Source organism: Corvus hawaiiensis, chromosome 20, assembly GCF_020740725.1.
Source record: "Corvus hawaiiensis isolate bCorHaw1 chromosome 20, bCorHaw1.pri.cur, whole genome shotgun sequence".
NCBI classification, from domain to species: Eukaryota; Metazoa; Chordata; class Aves; order Passeriformes; family Corvidae; genus Corvus; species Corvus hawaiiensis.
The window spans coordinates 5,121,096-5,143,199 of NC_063232.1; the positions used below are offsets into that span (position 1 = coordinate 5,121,096).

The window sequence follows — 22,104 nt, forward strand, 5'->3', positions numbered from 1 at the left end:
GCAGCACAACTCACGCTTCAGACCAAATCTTCCTTATCTCCTGTCTGAAGAACAAGGCTGTTCCTGCTGCTCTCTCCCCCTCCAACTGTTCCTAGTACAAGCAACAAAGGAAAGTTATTCCTCTAAAAGAAAGTCATAGTGATGTTTGGCATTTTTAATTTAGGTTTGTTTTATTTAAGTTTAATGTTAATTCCATGCTGTGTTTCAGTAAGAACAATACAGATTCTGTATCTGTGGCTCCAGTCAGATATCCAGTAGTACAAATTAGCTTCAAGTTACACATACTGAACAAAAGAGGTTGAGCGAGCGAAGGGAGATGGGGAGAGGGGAGGGAGAAAAGAAAAAATATTGAACACGCATGCAGGCTTATCAATGCCACCTTCAATGCTAACCTGCTTGGAGGGAAAGTAAAGAACAGGCAAGAATGAGCAGCCACGGATTGTTGAACTGTTACCAGCACCATGATTTTCAGCAACATTTCAGCAGTTTGGAAACTTTTTGTTTTTATACAGTAAAACCACTACAATAAATGTCCCAAATGCAACCTCGCAACTTCAAGCTAAACACCCAATTAAGTTGAAACATTGGTATAAAATTCAGTTTAAACAGTTATAAAAAAAAGAAAGATGCCACCACATGAGCACTACCTGGCCAGGACCAATCTCTCCCTACACGGCCTTCAGGTGTCACATCCAGGGCTGATGGCAACGTCACCACAGCTGGCAGAGACAATACAGTAATGCTGAAAGAGCCTTTACGCAGTCCTGTTAGTGTCTTAAAGAACCTAAAAGCTGGCACCAGTAAAATCCACAGAAATTCACTCTTGCCTTTAAGAACTTTTAAACTGTGTAAAAAAAATAAAAATAAAGAAACCCAACAGGGCAGGAACCTAAATTCTGAGACCCAATGTAAAAGTCAGATTTGGTGGTTCTCAGAGTGACACTGAGGGTTTTTGTGGGGAAGGGGGAGGGTGGTCAGAGATGGGTTCTCTTGTTGGCCTTTGTGTCTCACTGGTTTTCATCTTCCACATCCTGCAGCGCTTCTTTATTCTGTTCTTCACCTGTGGAAGTGGGAAGAAGGAAGGAAGATGTTACCATTTAAAACTGAGAGCTGCAGAAAGGCTTAACAGGCACCTAGAGATTAATAGTTTCATGCAATACACGCTCACTCTCTCACTCCACACTGCCAGTTCTGGAGTGAAGCATTCCCATGGAAATTAAGCCTTGGAATCTCCTGCACCCTCACACACAGCTGCAGCCAGGCCATTAGAACACGAGGACAAACCCAGCCCTGAAAACTGACACCACGCAGGTGAGCAGTCCTGCTGAGCCAGGGCGGGGCAGCCAAGGCAGAAACCATTGGAAGAGCTGTGGATCAGCATCCTTGGATCAGGAAATACCTTCCCCAAACCCTCATCTCTACTTTTATCTGCCCAAGCCCACTCAAGTCTCAACAACAGCAAAGTACTTAGGAAATTTTATACAGTAACACTGATGGCAGGAATTACCAAAGGTATGAAAAACACCCTACTGCAAGTCCAACCCGACAAGAAACCCTGGGCTTGAGGTTATTAGAGAAAAACATCTTGTGGAAATTAATTTCTCTGTTCAGCCAGGCTGTACCATGCAGTGGAACAGGGTCTGTCCATGAGACTCCTGTAGTTTGGTTACATTCCAGCTGCCCCAGGGAGCCCCATGCAACACCTTCTGCAGGGCTTTGCCAAAGTTCTGCTGCAACTGGGAAAGTTCCAGGTACCTCAGCTGGTGCCATCACACATGCACAATTCACTTAATTGGTAAGGGAGACTGAAAAAGTGCTTACAATTATCTGTAACCACTTAAGATGGTACTCTCTTAAGGGCAATAAACAGAAAGTAGTAATTAAAAACTTGATTGCAATAAAACCCAATCAAATTAGACTGATGACTTCCAGCAGATAACCAGAATGTCTGCTCAGAGCGTGTCCAGATTCAGGATTACCACCAGGTACAACTGGAGGTAGATTTTGGAAGAGGGGGCCTAGGAACACAGGACATTCAACAACGAAGTTTATAGATAGAATTCCATATCAGATCATTTAAGAGAGGAAAGCAGAGGCCCTAACCCAGATTAGAAGATCTGAGCATGCTCTAACCAACATACTTAGGCAAATACTCCTCTACCAGGCCACTGTGAAGTACTTTTCTTGCCCAAATATTCTTATATCCATCCAGGTTTGCAGCTCAATTCCCAAACATGTGAGTTACTCTGGATCTAAGTCAAGCACATCATCCCTGGGCAGGGGGACAGGTGCCACAGGGCTCAGCCCTGAGTGGCAGCAGGGACACAAGCATTTGTCAGCAGCGCGTGACAGAGGCAGGCACTGTTAGTGACAGGAAAACTGACACTGAAAACTCCAGTGAGCCATGACAAGAGACTTACAAAAGTAGGGTTTTTAGGAAATGAACAGTTGGACTTTCCTTTAGGAATCTATACAGCAGGAAAGAAGGGGAGAACAGGAATCATATGGAGATGACATTACAAGTGTGGAAATAAACTCAACACTGCTCTAGGCCATGGGAAAGCTACAGGGATTGGGATGGGAGTGCAGCAGCTGGGGAATGCCTGGCTTTACATCTCTACACCCTGCACAGCTGAAATGGAAACAGAGAAAAGCTTAACACAAAAGAACAAGCCCTTTCCAAGTCTCTGTCACCCCTTGGAAACTGCTAATTGTGCCACTATTAACTTATTGTTCAAAGGTTCTGCTCGTTTGGGAATATGGACCTCTGGAAGCATCAGCTGGAAATGCACTCAGAGTGTTGGCAAAGTATGAGGAAACTTAACTTTGCACCTGTGTCTAAATATTCTACATAAACACTTTTTTTTTCTGGATCTGAAGAACTGCACCACGATTTTAAGTAGTCCTACAGTATTTTTAATTCTGTAATCATTATATTTCTGGCACCAGTAACCAGGATAATCTGAAATACTTCAGGAAGAACCAAAATGTCTGTTTTCCATGGCGTGGAGCAAGAAATTAAAATCTGTTTCTTTTTGCAAAATCTAAAGAGCCTGTAAGTGATCTTGTGGAACTTCTACAATATCCAAGATCCACAAGACACACCAGCCGTGGCCAAATCAAGAGCATTTGGAAGACACTCTTTGGAAGATATTGGTACTATCCCACACTGATCCAGCCTGGTTACTGCACTGGAATGGCTTCCAGAGAGCACCAGGTTATTTGGCTCCAATTAAAAAAGTAAAGATTGTATCTTAATTGTGGGACTTTGAAACACATTTCTTTTCTCCAATGCCTACCCATGGCAAGGAAGGCATCAAACACCTGCAGTGTTTAAAAGAGTCCACAGATCCATCCTGCACAATGAGATAATCTTACATCCTTGAAAAGGGAGGTGCAAGAGCCTTAAACACTGGGATATGGAGTAAACCAGGAGCCAAGACCCCACACATTTACAGGATTCCCAGTTCTCTCAGCAGCCCAAAGAGCAGAGTGAGAAGCTTTTGAGCAACAACACTTCAGAACAAACCCATAACCCTACATAAAAACAGGGAGTCGGGAAAATGTAGAAGATTCTGCATTTGCTTTCAAATGGACACGCCACCAAAGAAGCACCCCCAGGAATGCTATATGGCTACAAGGAACAGCTTACCAAAAATTTAAGACACTGACATACTTATGTGAAGTTCAGCAGTGGTGTTTCTAAGCTCTGGGCATTTGTAGGTACCCAAAATAGTCTTAATTGGACCTAATTCTTCTCCTCCAAGTTAAAAGTAAAAAGAAAGTCAGCTCTTTTCACTTGTCTCTCCAAGAGAGAGACCCAAAAATGAGTAGATTTATACTAAGCATTGTATGTGAAAGTTAAGGGGTTGGGAAGATCCTTTCAGTGTGCCAAAGCCACTTCAAAAATTTGTACTATCCTTTGCTAGTGAACAGAAGCAATCCATGTCCCACCCTCTGGTACTGCCAGGGGACACATTTGGCATTTGCTCTGGCAATGAGAATATGGAGTGACCTGGAATAAAGGGGAACTAAAGCATCTGCAGTGCTTCCTCCTGCACTGGAGGTGCACGTCTGGTTGGAGTGACAGTCAGAGATGAGCATGACAAGCAGAAAGAAAGAAAAGATTAAATAAAGAAGGTCACTGCTTTTACAATAATCACAGGTGCCATGTGGGGAGAATGGTGCTAATTCCACACCTCCTTCCTTCAAGTGAGAGCTGAGAAGCTGCTCAAAAGATTCCAGTGTCACTCCTATCACCTCATCCAGTGTTAAGGTAGGATAAGAGTGCAGGAGGGTCATTATTAGGAGAGACAGATGTAAACCATCCAAGCCCTCTCCATTTCCATGCTCTGTTTCCTGGGTCAGGGATGCAGCTCTTCCAGCAGGACTCACTTACCATCACCCTGCATGTCTGAAGTCCATAGTGTCAGGTTATCACGTAACAACTGCATGATAAGTGTAGAGTCCTTATAGCTTTCTTCACTCAGTGTATCCAGTTCTGCAATAGCATCATCGAAAGCTGCTTTTGCCAACCTGCAACGACAGAACAAAGATTTAACAAATATTGCTGAACACAATCCAGAAGCACAGGTTAACACCAGTCATTTGTGTGCTTTAAGAAACTTTTTACTCAAGAATACTGGTTTCATTAAACATTTCTACATCTTGCAGTACAACTGATTAAGGTCTGCTAAAAACTTAGTATAACCTGCAGTGACAGAAGACAAATGGTGTTTGCCTCAATCACTGCCACTCTGTACATGCTCACAGGTCACAGAAATCAGTACCACCATCCTTCCCAGCATGTGAGGAGATAAATCACCTCACACCTTGGGCACTTTAAGGGCATGCACAGAGTTAACCTGGCAAGTGCTCAACTGCCATTAGCTGATCAATTCAAGGTTATCACTGTTCTGCTTCTCATACACCATTACTCCCACACAAGCACGTGGCTCTGGACTCCAAAAGAAAATGGTGATGCTGAAAATCTTCCCAGTGAATCGAGGTCAACCAGAGCAAACAACAGCAGGAAGAAAGCAGGAAAAGCAATTACCCAAGGAGCAACCACTTCTGGCTTGTTTGATATTCACACAACATTCCCATATTCCCATCTTCCCAGCCACCACCTACCTGCAGGCACGATCAGGAGAATTAAGAATTTCATAGTAGAATACAGAGAAGTTGAGCGCAAGTCCTAAGCGGATGGGATGTGTTGGTGGGAGTTCTGTCATTGCAATATCACTAGCAGCTTTGTAAGCCACCAAGCTGTTCTCTGCAGCCTCCTTCCTGTCATTTCCTGTGGCAAACTCAGCCAGATACCTATGGTAGTCCCCCTTCCTGAAAACAGAAACAGGAGGAAGTCAGCAATCCTCGTTTCCCCACCAGCCACTGAATGAACAGCTTAAATTAAACTGTGTTTAGGTATCTGCTCAGTTACTACCTAGACTGCACCAAGAGCTGAGGGAATTTTAAACCATCACTACATGACATACCTTATTTTCTTCTCTTTACAAGTAGTGTTCAGCTCATGCAAAAAAAAAAAAAATACCCAAGCAGGAATGTGATTTCTACATCAGCAGCTCAATTAAAATTGCTGTTTTTTACATCTAAGAGCTGCACAACAGTTCACTTTAAGTTCTCATTACAGCTACTTAATTTCTGTCCCTATTTCAGGCCTTTCCTCTCAAGGAGGTACTTACATTTTGTAATAGAAAACCTTGGACTCGCCAGTGTTAGCTGCTGGAATGAGGTGTTTGTCCAGTACATCCAGAATGTCACAACAGATTAACTTCAGTTCAGTCTCAACCTAGAAAAAAAAACAAACAAACAAACAAAAAAAACCACCAAAATTAGAAGAGGGGGTGAGGTGAGCACTTAAGACTAAAAGCTGTTCCAAAAGTACCCAAATATCAAACAGGTAACATCATGAAATTCCAAAGAGGGATAGGACAGAAGAAAAATAAATAAAATTCAGATGTTCCATAGGTGCATTAAGCAAAACAGTTTCGCACATTTAGCTGGCACACACAAGAGGCAGGGACTGATGGATGATGAAATGTGGAACTCAACAGTGGAATTGTAAATTCCTTGGAAGACATCTTGTTAGACCATTGCATTAAGTTTGTCTCAGGATGTAATTCTGCAAGAATTTCAGGCTTACACAACTCAGTTCCTCACATTTCTGATCCTGGAAGGCTGCCTTGAAAGTGGCAACAGTAACAGGACAATCTGAAGGTAATTAACACAAATCAGCTGAACTCCATTATACCCCAGTTAAATGGCACCTTCAGACCAATTTCTAGTGAGTCCCTGGAGGCAAAGCTCTAACAGAAGAGCCTTAAGACAAAACTCATGGAGTATCAGAACAGAATCAAGACGTGCCACACAAACGAAGGTCAGGTACAAGATGAAAACAAGCTCCAGAAACAGGTGAAAAACACAAAGCGCAGCAACTCAGCGAAAAAGCAGAAATCATCAACACTGACAGTGAAATCTGTGGCCAAAAATACAATATGTAACACCTTATTTAAAAACAGATACTGGATTTGAATAGTCTGAACTGAAAACAGTCACATCAACCTTCATTTTTTCCAGTTCCAAACATAAAGCAAGGTCTATGAGGTCAGGGTTTACCACAGAGAGTTTCACTCCTACAAGAAACTGAGCACACCCAGAAAAGATGAAACCCCTCCTCTGACATCAGCACTGCCCAAACCAGACTGGCTCTGAGCCTCCCAGGTCATTCCAGTAGGAGTGGTTGGTGAAGTGCACACAGTCACCCATCCATTGCTGCTTCTTCATGATTTCACAGTAACTTTCACAGCTACAGCTGAAGAGAACTCTGGCTCAAGCTAATTTCATATAAAGGAGAGATTTCAAGCAAAGGCATTAAAGAAACTAGCAGGAACTGCAAGTCTTGGATCACAGGAGCAGCCCCACTCAGTCCATCATCCCTTCCTATCCTCCCACCCAAGCATTTGCTTTCCTTCTTTCTTTAAGCATTTTCCTTGCCATGTAATCCTTTTACCACCACACAGCTCCCAAACTATCAGGGTTTGTAACCACAGCAGTTATACCCAAAAGGTGTTAAAATTACAGATCCAAAATAAATGATAAACTGGCACATATACACACATACTGATTTGCACAAAGTAAAAGACTTGCAAAAGTTCCTTTAGAGAAATTAATTTACAGCAAATTTCATGTACAAATGTCAGAATGCCCTGACATTCACAGGAAGAATCAGATGCTGTACTTAATTATGTGACAAATGCTTAAGAAAGGTGCTGAAATATGGTCACTTGAGAAGAATCTACTTCATATATTCTTGGGCTACAAAAGCTATAAAACCTTTGGCCAGCAGTCAGTTCCTGCAAACTTCTTTCCTCTTGATCCTCTTTTTCAATGACTTCTTTTGCAGAGAGATCTTCAGCAAAACTGCAAAGAATTAAATCAGTTTCTAATCCTCTTTAGTTAAATAACCATACATGTACACACTTCTATTTCATCTCAGACAGACCTTTTCCAGCTTTGCTTAAAGGATCAGTCACAGTTATCAGAGATCAGCTGCTGTCCGGGGCAAGGTAAATATCCTGGCCAAGCTTAGTTTAAAAAGATTTAATACAAATCAAATTAATTAAGGGTAAAACAAACAAACAAACAAAATACCCACAACAAAACTAAAAGCTTTGTACAAAAAGGATCTGTTTCAGAATGAGTAGCTCAGTGAGCTCTTTCTAAGAGAGGAGGATACAGGACAGGCTGGCAACTGCCCCAAAATACAGCACAGGTTAGAAGTCAGGGCACTGGAAACACATTCCATGTGCCACATCTCCAGAGCAGGAAGGGGAAGGTCAGTATCTGTGTTATGGTGTGGGAACGGATCTGGTTTGACTGTGAGGGAGGGAACTGCACTGTGTGCAGCCACTTCAGCCTCTCAAGGATGAAGAGCACAAGCCTCAGCGTGTTCTCGTCAGAGATGCAGCCAGATGAGAAATTCAGGGGCTTTTGTGTATCCAAATGGCCACAGGAGCCAGGAGAGCCGCCTGTCTACAAAGAAAGCAAGTAAGTGGCATTTTCCCTCATGGCTATGGATGTGTTTGGCTCCATTCAGCTGAAGTGGTTTGGGAAGACGCACAGCCTGGTGTCTTTCATCTCTCACTATTGCCCAGTGCACACTTCAGACACAGCCAGCCTGGCCCTGCCCTCCCAACACCACCATCCCTTGAGTTCTACCCCAAGTCATGCTGGCTACTAGCTTAAAAAAACTCCCAACATGAGCCATGAGCTGAATTATAGTAAATTCTGACATACACCAAACCCAACAAATAATTACTTTCACAGAAACTACTACAGAAACTTTCCCTTTCTACTGGAGTAGCACTCTGCAGCTGAGCAAGGTCACAGCTGCTTCTGGTGGTAGGTGAGAGATGTGTCTTTTAGAGATGCTGGTTCCCTCCAACTCCCCAGTGGTTTAAACGTGGCCTGTTGGCTCCCAGACATGACTGGGGGTGGGGGGGGGGGATTTGTTTTCCTTCTTCAGAGCCTTTCAAGTCTGGGAAAGGTTTTCCCAACACTGAACTTACTCTGGAAAATGCTACAAAGTCAGTATTTGTTGACAAGGGAATCATAACAATGAGAATTCTGCTGGAAGCTGTTTCTTCACGGAAGCACTGAGCACAACAGGGCAGGAGTGCTACTGCTCAGCAGCGACAGTGAGCAGCAGCACCCAAACCTGCAGTGTTCCTCAGGCCCTTCCTGCTCCCAGGCCATCCCACCAAACCCACTCACACACTCAAGAGCAGATGCCAACCCATATGAAGTCTCCCAGCAGCTACTAACAGGAACTGGCCTTCAGCTACAGATGATGATCAGAAGCCTCTTGGGAAAACTCCCTCTGGAGCTGGGCAGGCACAGCCACCCCTGCTCCAGTACAGAACCAATGACAGCGCTCAGTGCACTCCTCCTCCCAGTGCAGCTGTGAAAGCTGTTCTCTCTCAGGATTTAACAGCTGAACACACTGTTGGCATGACACTGTACTTCATGTGGCCTCTCTCTCTCTTCAGAGCCTCAAGCACCTACAAACATGGACTTCTTGCACCCCAGTCCATCCAGAATGGCACATGTCCTTTACAAAGAGGGATGCAGAATAATGGTTATTTCTAGAGTCCTTTCAAAATGAGGAAAAAAGTCTTTTCACCATTAAAGAATCTCTGGCAGAAGATGGTAACCATCCACAAAAACCTGTGCAAAAGAACCTGGAAGCACAAGTGTAAAACAAGTTTAAACAATCACTAGATAGCTGTTGTCTTGTTTTCTATGTTCTGTTAGGAGATTGCAGACACTCATCAAGAAAAGGCTATTTGGGACTGTATGTAACTGGCAGCGCCTCATCCCATCAGTATGCCAGCATAAAATTAGAAACTCACAACTTTAACAATTCCATGGAGCAAAAGAAACCCTGTGAGTCAACAGAAAGTAGTCCAGAGCCATTCCTGAGAGAAGATTTCCAAGCCAACATCATTTCCATTGCTGGTATATGAATCAGTGCCAGGTGATATAACAGACTCCACTGTTTCTCTGGAAATGAAGATGTGAACCATGTGGAGGCACTTGTCCTCAAATAATGGAGATGAAGCCTCTGCAGAAATGTGTGGGATTTAAATAGTACGGGAGCATGCCTGCTCCGTGCTAAACCATCATTTAGGGCAGGGAGGAAGGGGGAACAACTACTCACTAAGAGCTGAAGGTTTCATTAGCCCTTACCAATGAAAGCCAGAGCTTGCCGCAAGTTCTCCATTTTAGGTAAAGCTGCACACACTGACTAAGTCAGCATGAAGTTATGTGGATCAATTTCTCCCTCTCTCTCCAGAGAGAGAAAAGAGCAAGGCCCTGGAGGTTGCTACACACCCAAGTTTCACAGCTGGGACAACCACGACATCCCCAGAACATGGAGTGACAAAGACAAGGAGCCAAGAAGAGCACTGAAGAGCCTCCCTCAGGGACATTTCAAGTGTTAATGTTTTGAACTCTCTAGGACAGAGAACTGGAATCACTGAAAGTGTCACTGTATGATCCAAAGCAATTTTTATAGGAAGGAGAAACTTAACAGCCAAACATCTCCTTTGACAGGGTTAATTAAAAAAAGAAGTTGCTTGGGGTAAGTCAGGTTGGAGGGGAAAGAATGAGGCCTCCTGAGCAGGTGCAGCCTCACATCTGAGTAAGCAGGGAAGACAAAGTGCAAGCACAGCCCAAATGCTTGGCAGAGCTGTTGATGACTGAGGGAAAATCCCTCCCTCTCCTGAGGCTGCTGCCCTTCGGAGTGTTTACACAGAAACACCCAAGCTCTCCCTTTCACCACGGAGATTTATTCTCCAGATAAGGAACAAGCTCCAGCCTTCCAAGGACCCTATTCCAGGTCAGCACACCACAGGCAATCTCGAACACCAGGGCAGTTTATGGCAAGGGGACCAGAACTAAATGGCATTTTGCTGTAAGACCAACTCCAGCTTACCATTTGCCGATATTCCCGAATCATTTTTAATTTGTCTTCTCCACCTTTGTTTTCTTCTTTCTGTTCAATGCTGCTGATTATTCTCCAGGAAGCTCTCCTGGCTCCAATCACGTTTTTATATGCAACAGAAAGCAGGTTTCTTTCTTCCACTGTCAACTCCACATCCATTCCAGCCACTTTCTTCATTGATTCAACCATTTCTAGGAGGAAAAGGTCAGGCAATTATTCTCACAACTGAAGCATCTTTCAAATCATTCAATACAAGCTCTACATTAATGAGAGCTTAGGAAATTAAGCTCCCTCCTCCTTTCATCCGGTTACTCCTCACTTTTACACTGGAGTGTTCCAAACAAATCAATCAGCACATACACAAAGGAAGTATCTGATGTTCATCTGGTATTTTACAAGGGTTCCAAAAATTCTTTAAAGGTAGTTTTCACTTTTGGTTTTTATTTTTCTGGTCTTTGGTTTGAGTGGGGGTTTTTTTGTTTGTTTGCCTTTTTTAACAGACAGACAAAAAGGATGTAACAGCAAGAACATTCTTCCACAGTGGATAAGAGTTATCAGTACAATCCTACAGGAGTGTGCACTCTTCAGAGTGCTTTGCAGAAGGCAGAGAACGGTGAGAAAAGATGAACAAATGTGATCTGGCTCTTGGCACAGTCAGGATAAAACTGAGGAATTACAGAATGCTCCACTGATTTGTCAACTGGAACACAATGTAATGTGGTAATTAACAAAAACATAAAATCCAGATTTGAACACATGTAGAGATGTATGAGTACTGTTACTAGGAAAATGAGTCAAAGCTGCAAGATGAACCTCCAAAAGAAAAATTTGGTGCTTGGAGTGGTAACAAAAATGTCATCCTGAGTGTACCCAGAGCAACCATATCTACCCATGCCAAGCAGCCTCTTACAGTGAAAAGTAACAAACAAGATATGAATGAATGTATATTTCTATTTTATGCCTGTTGAAAAGTACTTCTAAACCTGAGGTTAAAACAATTATTACCAAACACAGCTTTCCTATGCTCCAGTGGAACCAAGACTAAACTACTTAAGGGAGTTTATAACCCTTTAATTACCTAACGACACTGCAATTGTTCAGGACACATTAGAAAAATAGTGTTAAATATACAAATGAAGCTTAACTATAATTTTTCCCCCTCAGATGTCAAAATCACAACCTAAACAGGCACAAGCTACTTCAGCAATGGAGACTGTAGGCTCCCTGGCAGGAACAATGTTATCAGTCTCCAACAGGTCTCCATATGTGGAGGACAAAATTTTATGGTGGCTCTATTTTTATCAGTAGATTTTGCTTCCCCCAAATCACAGAAAGTAATGAAAAATCCACCAAGCATTTGATAAAACTTTTTGAGAACACCACCCTGCAACTGCAAAATGGTGCTTCTACTGAAGAATTTGAGAGCTGCCCTAAAACACTCCACATTCACAGTTAGTATTAACATAAACATAATTAGGTATTTTAAGCCAGCTAAGTTACGAGCAATATGATATAGCTACAATTTGCTACTTAAATAAAGCAAGCACTATGATTTATTTCCTGAAGCATGACCCTACCATCCCATTCATACGAAAAATCTACTTCAAAGCTGTAAATTTTTTAAATTATGCAAATTAAGCCATCTCGTATTTGGAAGTTTCTTGAAACAGTGGAGCCACATTCAAGATGCCTGACAGTTCTTGTGGACAAAAATGACCATCAGGAATTGAGACTTGCAGTCTCCATGACCTGGGTATCTTCGTCAAGCTCCAGCAAAAAATGCGGCTCTTGTTTTTAAGCCTAATATTTGACTGCCTTCAGATAAGAAACACACAGGTTACAGAAGATCTGCCTTTTTTTAAAACAGTTTCTATTATTGTGCTTTATCCACTGGGATTAACTACAGTGCACTTCAGTCATACTCCTGGATGACAATGCTTTGATAGAAAACCTGCTTCTTAATGACAACAAAAATCTATCCACACTTATCTCATATAACAATGATATATATGGAACAATTAGTCCAGAAGTGTGGAGGTTGAGGAACATGTACAGCAACATCTTCCAAGATCTGCCCTGTGTCAGGAAATTGCAACAACTGGGGAAAAAGGGCACATTTTATCAGTTGTTCTACAGGTTTCCTTCACAATCTCTTCCCCAGAAGCAAATTTGTCTAGAGTGAAAATTTAAAATAAAAAAACTATACACAAGACTTGCTGTTCCCTGAAAATGAGTATCTAGCTTTCATAGTACATTCAAACACATCATTATGAATTTAATTAACTGCTTGGCTTCTACAGGATTTTATCTATTACCAGTCTGAACATCTACAAGCCCTTGAAACAGAGGTCTGAACACCTCTGTGCACTGGAGGATAAACCCAATTTAAGCTGTGCAACAGCTGGTACAAAGCCAAACCCAAGACCCCGCCCTACAAGGAGCTCCTCTGTCAGTATTTGAGCCCTGTTGCATCTCTTCCAACTGTTGGCAAAGGAGGTCATTAACCACCCTCCTGCAGTCACCACAACCACGGAAACAACAGAGCCAAAGGAAAACAGGCACCTGCTCTGAACTACTACTGCTATCAGTAAATAGCCCTTATCACCCCAGCATTTTTATGATTGAGTTGTTAGTAAGTTAAACAGACTCCCTGACAAGTGACAGCCACTGGGAACGGGATGCTGGGGGATGGGGGAGCACCTGAGGTTCCTCCATTTGTTCTGAAGCACAAAACCCTCCACCTTCACCACCCCTCACACTGGGTACACAACCTCCCAACACACTGACAACAGGAACTGAAACTTTGTCTCCTCTTCAAAATCTTCATCTTGTTACTAGGTAACCACACAACCACAGATTAGAATCCCACCCATAAACAACTGTTTTACCCAAAGAGAAAACATTTATCAGTCTACACACAAAGCTGTTGGAGAAAAAGGATTTTAGTTTAGTAAAGAGCCCACTTTTACTTACAATACAAAAATCTGGGCTGATATTTCAAGAAGACAAAATATTATGCACATACCTTGGTCTTCCATGGTAAACCCATAATCCAGCCCTGAAAATTTAAGCCTGATGAAAAATCTTAAGAACACAGGCAGTACAAAAGCAAGGGGACAACATACCTGTATCTCCTCCAACAGAAAACAAAAATAAAGCCATCTATATCTGCCAACAGAACAAATATTTTTTTATTCTAAGTGCCATTTTACCAATCTGGAAGTTTCCACAAGGAGGTGGAAAGCTCAGTCAGAGACCACTCAAGACAAAATACGAGTCTGAGATTACATTTCATTAAAAAGGATTATTGCAGTAATGACAACTCATTGCATACAAAATCCAGAGATGCTTACACTGCATTATGGAAAAAGTAGCGTTATGCAGATTCAGAGAGACAGAGGCTGTATGTAAGCGGTTAAGTTCCAGCCTCTCAGGTGATTGTGGCTGTCACCTTATTATGCTACTGTCAGATCATGCCACTGTCAGGGCAGGAAATCCCAAAAACATGAATTCTGGAAGGAGAGGGGAATATTCTGGAGAATGACATGCTTGCCCTAGATTTAGATCTTTCCCCAAGCACCTGCTGTTGGTTAAGAAATACCACAATACACAGGCAAAAACTGTAATGGTGCCCAGGCCATTTTTTAGGTTCCTATATTCTGCTACTATGATTAAAATGCTGGCTCCCCATTGCAAACCCTGCTGACTCACCTCCAGCCACCAGGAGGGACACAGAATCGCAGCCTGGAAAGCACAAAGGGTTGGGACAGCGGTGGCCACCTACAAAGGGTTTGTGGAACACCAAGGTGCATGGCTTGGGATTGGGGTTTAATGTGAAAGACAAACAATAAGCCTTACTCTAAGATAAAAGTGGGGAAGTTTACAAGTGTTGAGAAGGACATGTTTGATAACCATCATTAGGGGCCAGCCACAGAACAAAGGGCACAGCTGATAAGGACTCATACTAGGCCACAAAATAATGACTGCCTCTTGACCAGAGATGAATGAGAAACTAGGTATTTGTTGCTTCCTTAACTCCAGAAATCCAGAAAACCCAGGGGAACTGCAATATCCTTAGGTAAGGAAATATGGAAATGGGTGATGTACAGCCAATTTAGTGGGAAGACTAAAAACCTTCCCAGTGCAGGACACAAACCAAGAGACAGCAGACCCTAACAAAGGAATAGCCAGTATCTGGCAGTTCTATCAAAATCTGTGCTTGTAACAGAAATCATTTGGCCTAAACAAAGGCTGGTGCACTAAAGCAAACTTGTTAGGGCAAATCTACAGAGTTTGCAACTTCTAATTCAGTGCCTGAGTCTCATAACCAGGATGCTACAGGGTCAGGGTTTTTTGTTTCCAACCAAGGCACTCCTCGTGACTTTAAACAATACACAGAATCTACTTCAACCTTACTGCTGAAGTAACTCCCCCTTGCCTCCACACACACTGGCTCAACATTACCACAGGAAAAAACAAGAGCTAGAAAATCTCTTAGTGGTGTGCTTCCCTTCCAAAAGAGGAACTACTTAAGTGAGAAAGCTTCTTAGAATAAGAAGAGAAAAAGAACTTGTTGAATAAAGGTGGGATGGAGATGATGTAATTAATGGTCATCATACTCAAATCAAAATAAACCTTAAGAGAACTCACAAAGTACAATTCTTATATATTATGTAATGAAGAGCAGCAGAAGCACCGTCTTAACTCTCCATTTAGTAGCAGAAGAACATCAGAAAACTGAAGCTGCGTTTTAAGTTTAATCTTTTCTATTGCCCTTATCTTAGGGCAATAAAACAAACCAAGCTCTTCAAGCTTCTAAGCTGCTGCCCAATACCTACTTCAGCATTTCAGGAGCTAAAAGCCGCAAAGGAGCATCCTGTGAGCTGTAAGGAGGTGAAGGACACAGCAAAAAAACCAAGCCTTCCCTCGTGTCCACCACAGATGATCACACGCCATAAACAGTATTCAAAGACTCAGTACAAGTGCTAGTCTTGTACCTGTTCATTCTTGCAATGAACAAAAGATTATCAGGAATGAGTCCCAAGAACCTTAAGTATCTATGACCCTACAGTCTTGTGTGTAACCTCTCAGTTAGGGCTTTAGTAACAGCAGCAAACACAAAGTGGTTTACACTGTTCAGCTGAGAAGGGTTCCAGCACACACTCAGGGGGACCTACAAAACCATGAACCTAATACTCACTAGGGGTCAAGTTAATGGGAATTACATTAAAAAACCCCTGGAATGAGCGGGTATATGAATAAACATTACATTGTAGAGCATGGCATTCCATTATGCCTCACAAATCTACTGGAATGCTTTGAACAAGTGAAGCACATGGACAAAGAAGACGTAATTGGTAGAGTCTACCTGGATTTCCCAAAGGCATTTGACAAGGTCCCTCACCCAAGGTTCTTTAAGGAACTCAACTGCCACGGGATAGGCAGGAAAGTCCTCACATGGATAAACACTTGGCTGAAAGACAGGAAACAGGGTATGAATATGAGAGTCAAGTTCTCAAGAACAGAGAAAGCCCACCAGTGGAACCACAAGGTATCTCTGCTGGGAAGCAGGCTGGCACTTCTGAGTGAGCCACAAAACAGAAGCAAGTAGTAAGTACTAACTTAGTAGCAGCAAACTGCTAGGAACAAATACAAGAAGAACTGAAGAAATAGGGGCCAGTGTATTCTTCAGTAAGAGATGAATGTAACTGGATCAATGTCCACAAACTGCACTTCCCAAAGATACAGACCTCCACCTGGCATCAGTGGGCACCATCCTACTCACTACAATGATGAGCTCCAAATTCAACCAAGTGGAAGTTCAGCTCCTCTTTCCATCCATTAGGAACTCTTCTAGACACACTGTTATACTGCCTGCATTAGGATTTTCTGTTCTCTTAGGAAATCCTGTGTTTGGCAAAGAGGGCTCCAGAGATGGCTGAACCCATGCCTATCAATTCCCTCCTGCCAGCTCAACACCCCTCTGATCTCTCAACTGGCTCATTCAGGTCACCAGCTCAGACAACTACTCAAGAGGGAAAAAAAATTAATCTTGCTTCTAATTTAGAGAACTGAACTGGCTCTAAGGGTCAGACCACAACCCAAGCACACATGAGAAGCATTCCACACTCATCACAATATAAGTTTTACACAAATGAGCATAAGAAAACCTAACAGGTGGATTCCCAGTTAAGACAACCAACAGGCAGAGGAGTAAAAAAAACCCAAATAATAGCCAACCTGCACAGTGGCTTGATGATGATTTTGTGGACAAAGCAGAGGGTTATAATGTTATTCCATGTGCAAGGTTTGTAACAGCTGGTGCAGTCAAAACCCTTCCAAAACCTGACTGCATGACTCTGCAATAAACAGTCCTGCACCTTTACTTGGAGAAATACGTTACGCCCAAGTTGTCCAAGCAACAGTGGGATTTTCTGCATTATCAATTGTATGGTCTACCACAAGTCCTTCTTGCAAGAAGAACATTTTTTAAATTGTCCCTGTAATCTCTTCAAGCTGTGGACATTTACTTTTCTAAATCAAGAGGATATCCCCACTATTTCTAATAAACGTTTCAGTTTGAAAGCAAACATCTCAAGTGTGGGCCACATCATACATCTCTCCCTTTGACTGAGATCTGCTACTGAGCAATCCTCTAATACAAGAATTGGACATCAGTTCAGCTTCTGGGCTCTTTGCAGAGGACCACACCAGCCAATTGTAGAATTTTGTCTCCTTTGTTTGCTGCTGGTACCTCAGGAAATTCAAGAAGGCCATTACAGACAAAGGCCCTCTCTCACACAACTCCTCATAATCACAAGTCAATTTATGTCCCAGTATGTACAACTCCCACTTAAAAAATGTACAGGTTTATTCCTTTAGCACTGTCTCGCCCATACTTTAACTCTTAGATTCCTACAATTCTTAGGGATATGCTGAGATTTTTCTGCCTTTTAGCTCAGAGACAGCAGTCACACCCCACATCAATACACCAGTAAGACCTTTAACACACAGGGTAAGTGGTAACCATTAATGGGGGAAGGAACCCAAAAAACTGACGTGTGTTTGACATCTGCTTGAAAGAGATTAATCCTCTGCAAACCAAAATTAATATGCAACTTGAATTCTAATTTGTGACTTATTGATTCTTCATTACGCTCTAAGCTGAAGACCTGTTACTAGGAGACAGTTTTTTCTAAAAAGGGTTCAAATCTTGAACTGAATCCACTGCTGCACACGTTCCTGCCTTTGTGATAAAGACCCATTTCCCTGATAGACAATTTCTAAAGACAAAGGGAGGCAGCTGTTAGCTTGCTGTGCTGGGAGGCAGGAGACCTGTCATGGGTGGCTTGGGTTTTTCCCTTAACCGTACCCTGACCTATCATCTGGTTTTGAGGGGGGAAAACCCCACTTATTTCACCTCACCCAAGTCATGTACTTCAAGACTTGTAGTACAAAGCAGCTGTATGAAGTATCTGCTCACAGTCTACCTTGAGCCATAGCATTTTTCTCACCTAAAACAAAGATGTTCCCAGCCTCCAGAAACAGGAATTGGTTTCAATATTCAGCAGCAGTCTACAGGAATCCTCTACATCCTCTTGATATAAGGAGCTCCACAGTATCACTTACTCCAATTGTTTTCCAAAAAAGGAATCCATTTAGTTATACATTATTCTACCAATAAGGAACAGCAGTAAGTGAGATTTCTCACAAAGCTTCCTGTACTACCAGTAAGCTTCCTGGCATTTTGTGATTTGCCATAACATGCCTAAGCAGATCTGTGAAGATAGTCAGACACCCAAATCTCCTAATATCTCAGGAGATCAGGGTTTAAGTGCTACTTACACTGCAAAAGTACCTAGAAAGTTGTCCTCTTAATCTGGGCCAGCATCCTGAGGACAGTACAGACACAGGACTAGATTCCCAACCGTTCACAAATACAGCTCCCAAGACTTCATAAATTCCCTAAGTGGGTCAGGTAAGTAACACCAAAGAAACGACAGTTGGATGCCCACCATAAGTGCTGCTATAAATGCCATGAGCCATACATAAATAGCAACCCACCATTCTTTCAGTCTCCAGGAGAAAGATGGGATAGAACTTTACGCTTATCCTAATGTTAAAACACACAAAAAATTGTCAAACTCATATTCAAATTACCCAAGGGAGTCATATTCCAATGTATCTGTAGCCAGTACTTACCATCACTCCATTTAATATAATGCCAATTAATAACCGTGGCCTCATAATTGTGCACCTCAAAGATCAAACTGAGGACCAAAATTAGGAGTAGCTTACACTTTCCTCATATTGCTTCTCAAATCACTTTGTTCACAGAATTATTCAGCAGTCTCAGCTATGATCTTGGCAGAACTGCATTATTTCACATAAACAAGAACAAATTATGCCAATCATTTTTAATTGTTTCAGCTGAACAAGAACACAGAATTAAATGATAAAAACAGTATCTACAGTACATTTTCTTCCAGGCCATGGACACAAGAAATGTGAAGACAAATTTAGAGCAGCTGGCAGAATTACAGGGTGCATCTTAAATATGTTCACCCAACTTGAGTCCTAAAAACTCTGGAAGGCTAAAACCCACAGCACTGATTTGAAAAAGGCAGCTTTCAGTTCAGTGCTCCCTCCTAAATTGTAACAAGTCTCACGCCCATTCAGAAGCAAGACAAGTCTTTTACATTTTGCTCTGGGCAGCTTGTTTAGCAAACATTCATGGTACTGGGAGAACCAAAAGTCCACCCAGGGAAATGCTGCACCAAGGCAATAATCCCTCCTAATCAATTTTTATTAGTTGACAGGAAGTTTGCATTGCAGATCTGTGCCATGGGGTAGAGTCCTATTACATCCTAATGAAGTGATTTACTGCTGATTTCAGAAAACCCCAGAAAGAGAGTCATGCCTCAAGAGCTCTCAAGGATGATGATTCCTCCAGAATGTTGGGTTTCCACTCAAACCAAAGCCAACACTTTCAGTGGCACTGACTCATCCATACCAGGTGGAGAAGCCTTCCCTCCTCAGCAGGAGCTGCACCCTTATTGTGGAATACAGATATGTCCCTCTGCCCAAGTTAATTATTGTATCCTAATACCTGTTTTTTGGGGGCTGTTTTTTTCTGTAAACCCTTCAGTGGAAACTGCCTGACTGCTTTCCTTCAGTGATACTCTTAATTCCAAATCATTTTCCTATCAGAAATCTAACTGAATGGATTCTTATTTAGGCCTTCTTTTTGTTTTAGTTTCTGTTTTCCTCCCCAAAACGTGCATTTTTCAGATGTTCTGCAATGGTGCCATCAGATGTTTTTTAAGCACAACTCAGTAAAAATGTCATTTGGTGAGAACTTGGTCATGTTGTCTATGACAATTTATGAACAGAAAGTATCGGGAGTGTCTTCTTACCTCTAAATGAATGGTAACTGCATTCACACATTCTACATACATGTATTTATTTCACTTCGAATGAATAATCACAGCTCTCAGGGCAAAGTAACAGTCTCAGAAGAGTCGAGAAAATTAAAGGCCCTTTCTATTATGTGCAGGGGAACCATGTTTAAAAGGAACAGTTGCAAGACAGACATTTTTGGGGCAAGAGACACCACCCAGGGTTGCCAGTTCCTCCCCTCTACCACTTTTCCCCCAGGTATTAAATCATCACGGATATTAAATGATCAGGGACAGCGCACAAACTTAAAAGAGGAAAAAGGATGAAAAGAAGACGCTGGGAAAGTGAAACGATATGTAATAATTTATACCACATAATGAAAGCATACGCGTTTTCTTTAGGCAGTGAATCATGTACTCGCTCCCTGCACGGCGAGAACTCGCTCTCTCTGGGTTTGCCAGGGGCAGCAGGATCTCCAGCCGGGGGTAGAGGCAGAGAAAGAAGCGCAGCCCCATCCCCGGGGACCCCCCACGAGCACGGCCGGCGAGGGGCCGAGGGCCGGGCCCCCCCTCCGGAGCGCTCGGCATGGGCGTTGTCTGCGGCGAGCCGCCCTCGCCCCGCGCCGCCCGGCCGGGGGAGCGCGGAGCCGGCCGGACCCAGCGGCGCCGTGAGCGGCAGCGGGGTCTCTTTGTGGGGGCCCCCCGAGGCGGGGGCGGCTCCCCTGCCCCCCCCAGGACTCGCCCTTCGCGGCCGCCATTTTATTCCCGGCTCCTGCCGCCACCGCCCCCCGCCCCGGGCCCCGCCCCGGCCCGAGACACCCCCTCGCCCGGGTCCCCCATCCCCGCTTCCAGCGGCCCCTCAGGGCGCTCCCCGTCGCCATTTTGTGTGCGCCCCCTCCTCCGCCCCTGCCCCCCTCCCCCGCCCAGCCGCCATTTTGTGGCCGCTCCCTCCCTCCCTCCCTCTCCCCTTGGCCGTGCACGGCCTTCCGAGCCCGCGCTCACCATCGTAGCGCTCAGCCTGCTCAGCCAACTTGGCCTGATAGACGAGGTCCTCCCGATCGTCCATGTCCTGCGGGCGGGGCGGCGGCGGGGACTGCGCGGGGCGGATGGCAGCCGATGGGTCCGGGGGGCTCGGCAGCTACCAGCTCGCTGCTCTCAGGGCAAATATGGCGGCAGCGCCTCCTCCCGCTGCATCCGGGCACTCCCGCCGGCGCGCGCATGCGCTCCGCCGCCTCCCATGGCAACGGCGGCTCCCTGGCAACGGGCGGGGGGCGGGGTGAGGCGGCGTGAGGGGTGAGGCGGGATGAGGAATAAAGCGGAATGAGCCGGTGTGAGGGGCGAGGCGGTGTGAGGGCTGAGGAGAGGTGAGGCGGTGTGAGAGATGAGGCAGGATGGATGAAGCGGTGTGAGGCGGGATGAGGAATAAAGCGTGATGAGGGATGAGGCGGCCCGGCAATGGCGGGGATGGATCCGCCGCTCCCCCGCCCGGTTCTGGCGGGGCCATGACCGAGACATGGCTCTGGGCGAGCGGAAGGGGCAGCGGGCCCGGGCGCCGGCGGTGTTTCCCTCGGTGCGGCTCGTTCTCTCCGTGTTTGTGATGCTTTCAAACGCTGACAGCACTGTTTGAATTACCCTCTCTCTGTATTTTGGTACAAATCACCGGGTGTGCTCCACACAGAAGGGTGGATCTGTGACCGAAAGGCACACGGTCAGATACCGGTTTCTGCAGCCTCTCCAGGGTGTTTGCTCAAAGTATCACCTCCAGCGGGTAGCACGTGGTAATTTCACAGTTTCAAGAGGCTAGAAAAACTAGAAATTAAAATTGAATGTTTCACGAGTTCCTCACAGAGTACTTCTGAAAAACAAAAGGAGCATACACTTAAATAACTGAGATAATGCCTTGATTTCTGAAATCAGAATGGGTTTGGAAAACTAAAAGGGATTATGCACGGCTGGCATGATCTCCAAAGATCCCCATCCCTGGAAGGCCAAGGCCAGGTTGGAAGGGGCTTGGAGCAGCCTGGTCCAGTGGAAGGTGTCCCCGCCCATAGCAGAGGAATTGGAATGAGATGAGCTTTAAGATCCCTTCCAACCCAAACCATTCCACGATTCTCTGATTTGCTCAGGGTAGCTGTGAATGAAGTCTTGTCTCTTTTCCCAGTGTCTCCTTGGAAGTGCAGG

General features: G+C 44.0%; 1 protein-coding gene across 1 annotated transcript; it reads right to left on the minus strand.

Moving 5' to 3' along the window:
• Positions 1 to 144: 144 nt before the first annotated feature.
• Positions 145 to 21,145, minus strand: YWHAE (tyrosine 3-monooxygenase/tryptophan 5-monooxygenase activation protein epsilon). Its single transcript, XM_048324779.1, has 6 exons — positions 20,926 to 21,145; positions 10,517 to 10,716; positions 5,703 to 5,809; positions 5,134 to 5,340; positions 4,400 to 4,536; positions 145 to 1,060 (listed from the first exon to the last, which is right to left on the minus strand). Exons 1-6 carry the CDS (start codon positions 20,987 to 20,989, stop codon positions 1,008 to 1,010), a joined length of 768 nt encoding a protein of 255 aa, XP_048180736.1. The 5' UTR covers positions 20,990 to 21,145; the 3' UTR covers positions 145 to 1,007.
• Between the last annotated feature and the right edge of the window lie 959 nt (positions 21,146 to 22,104).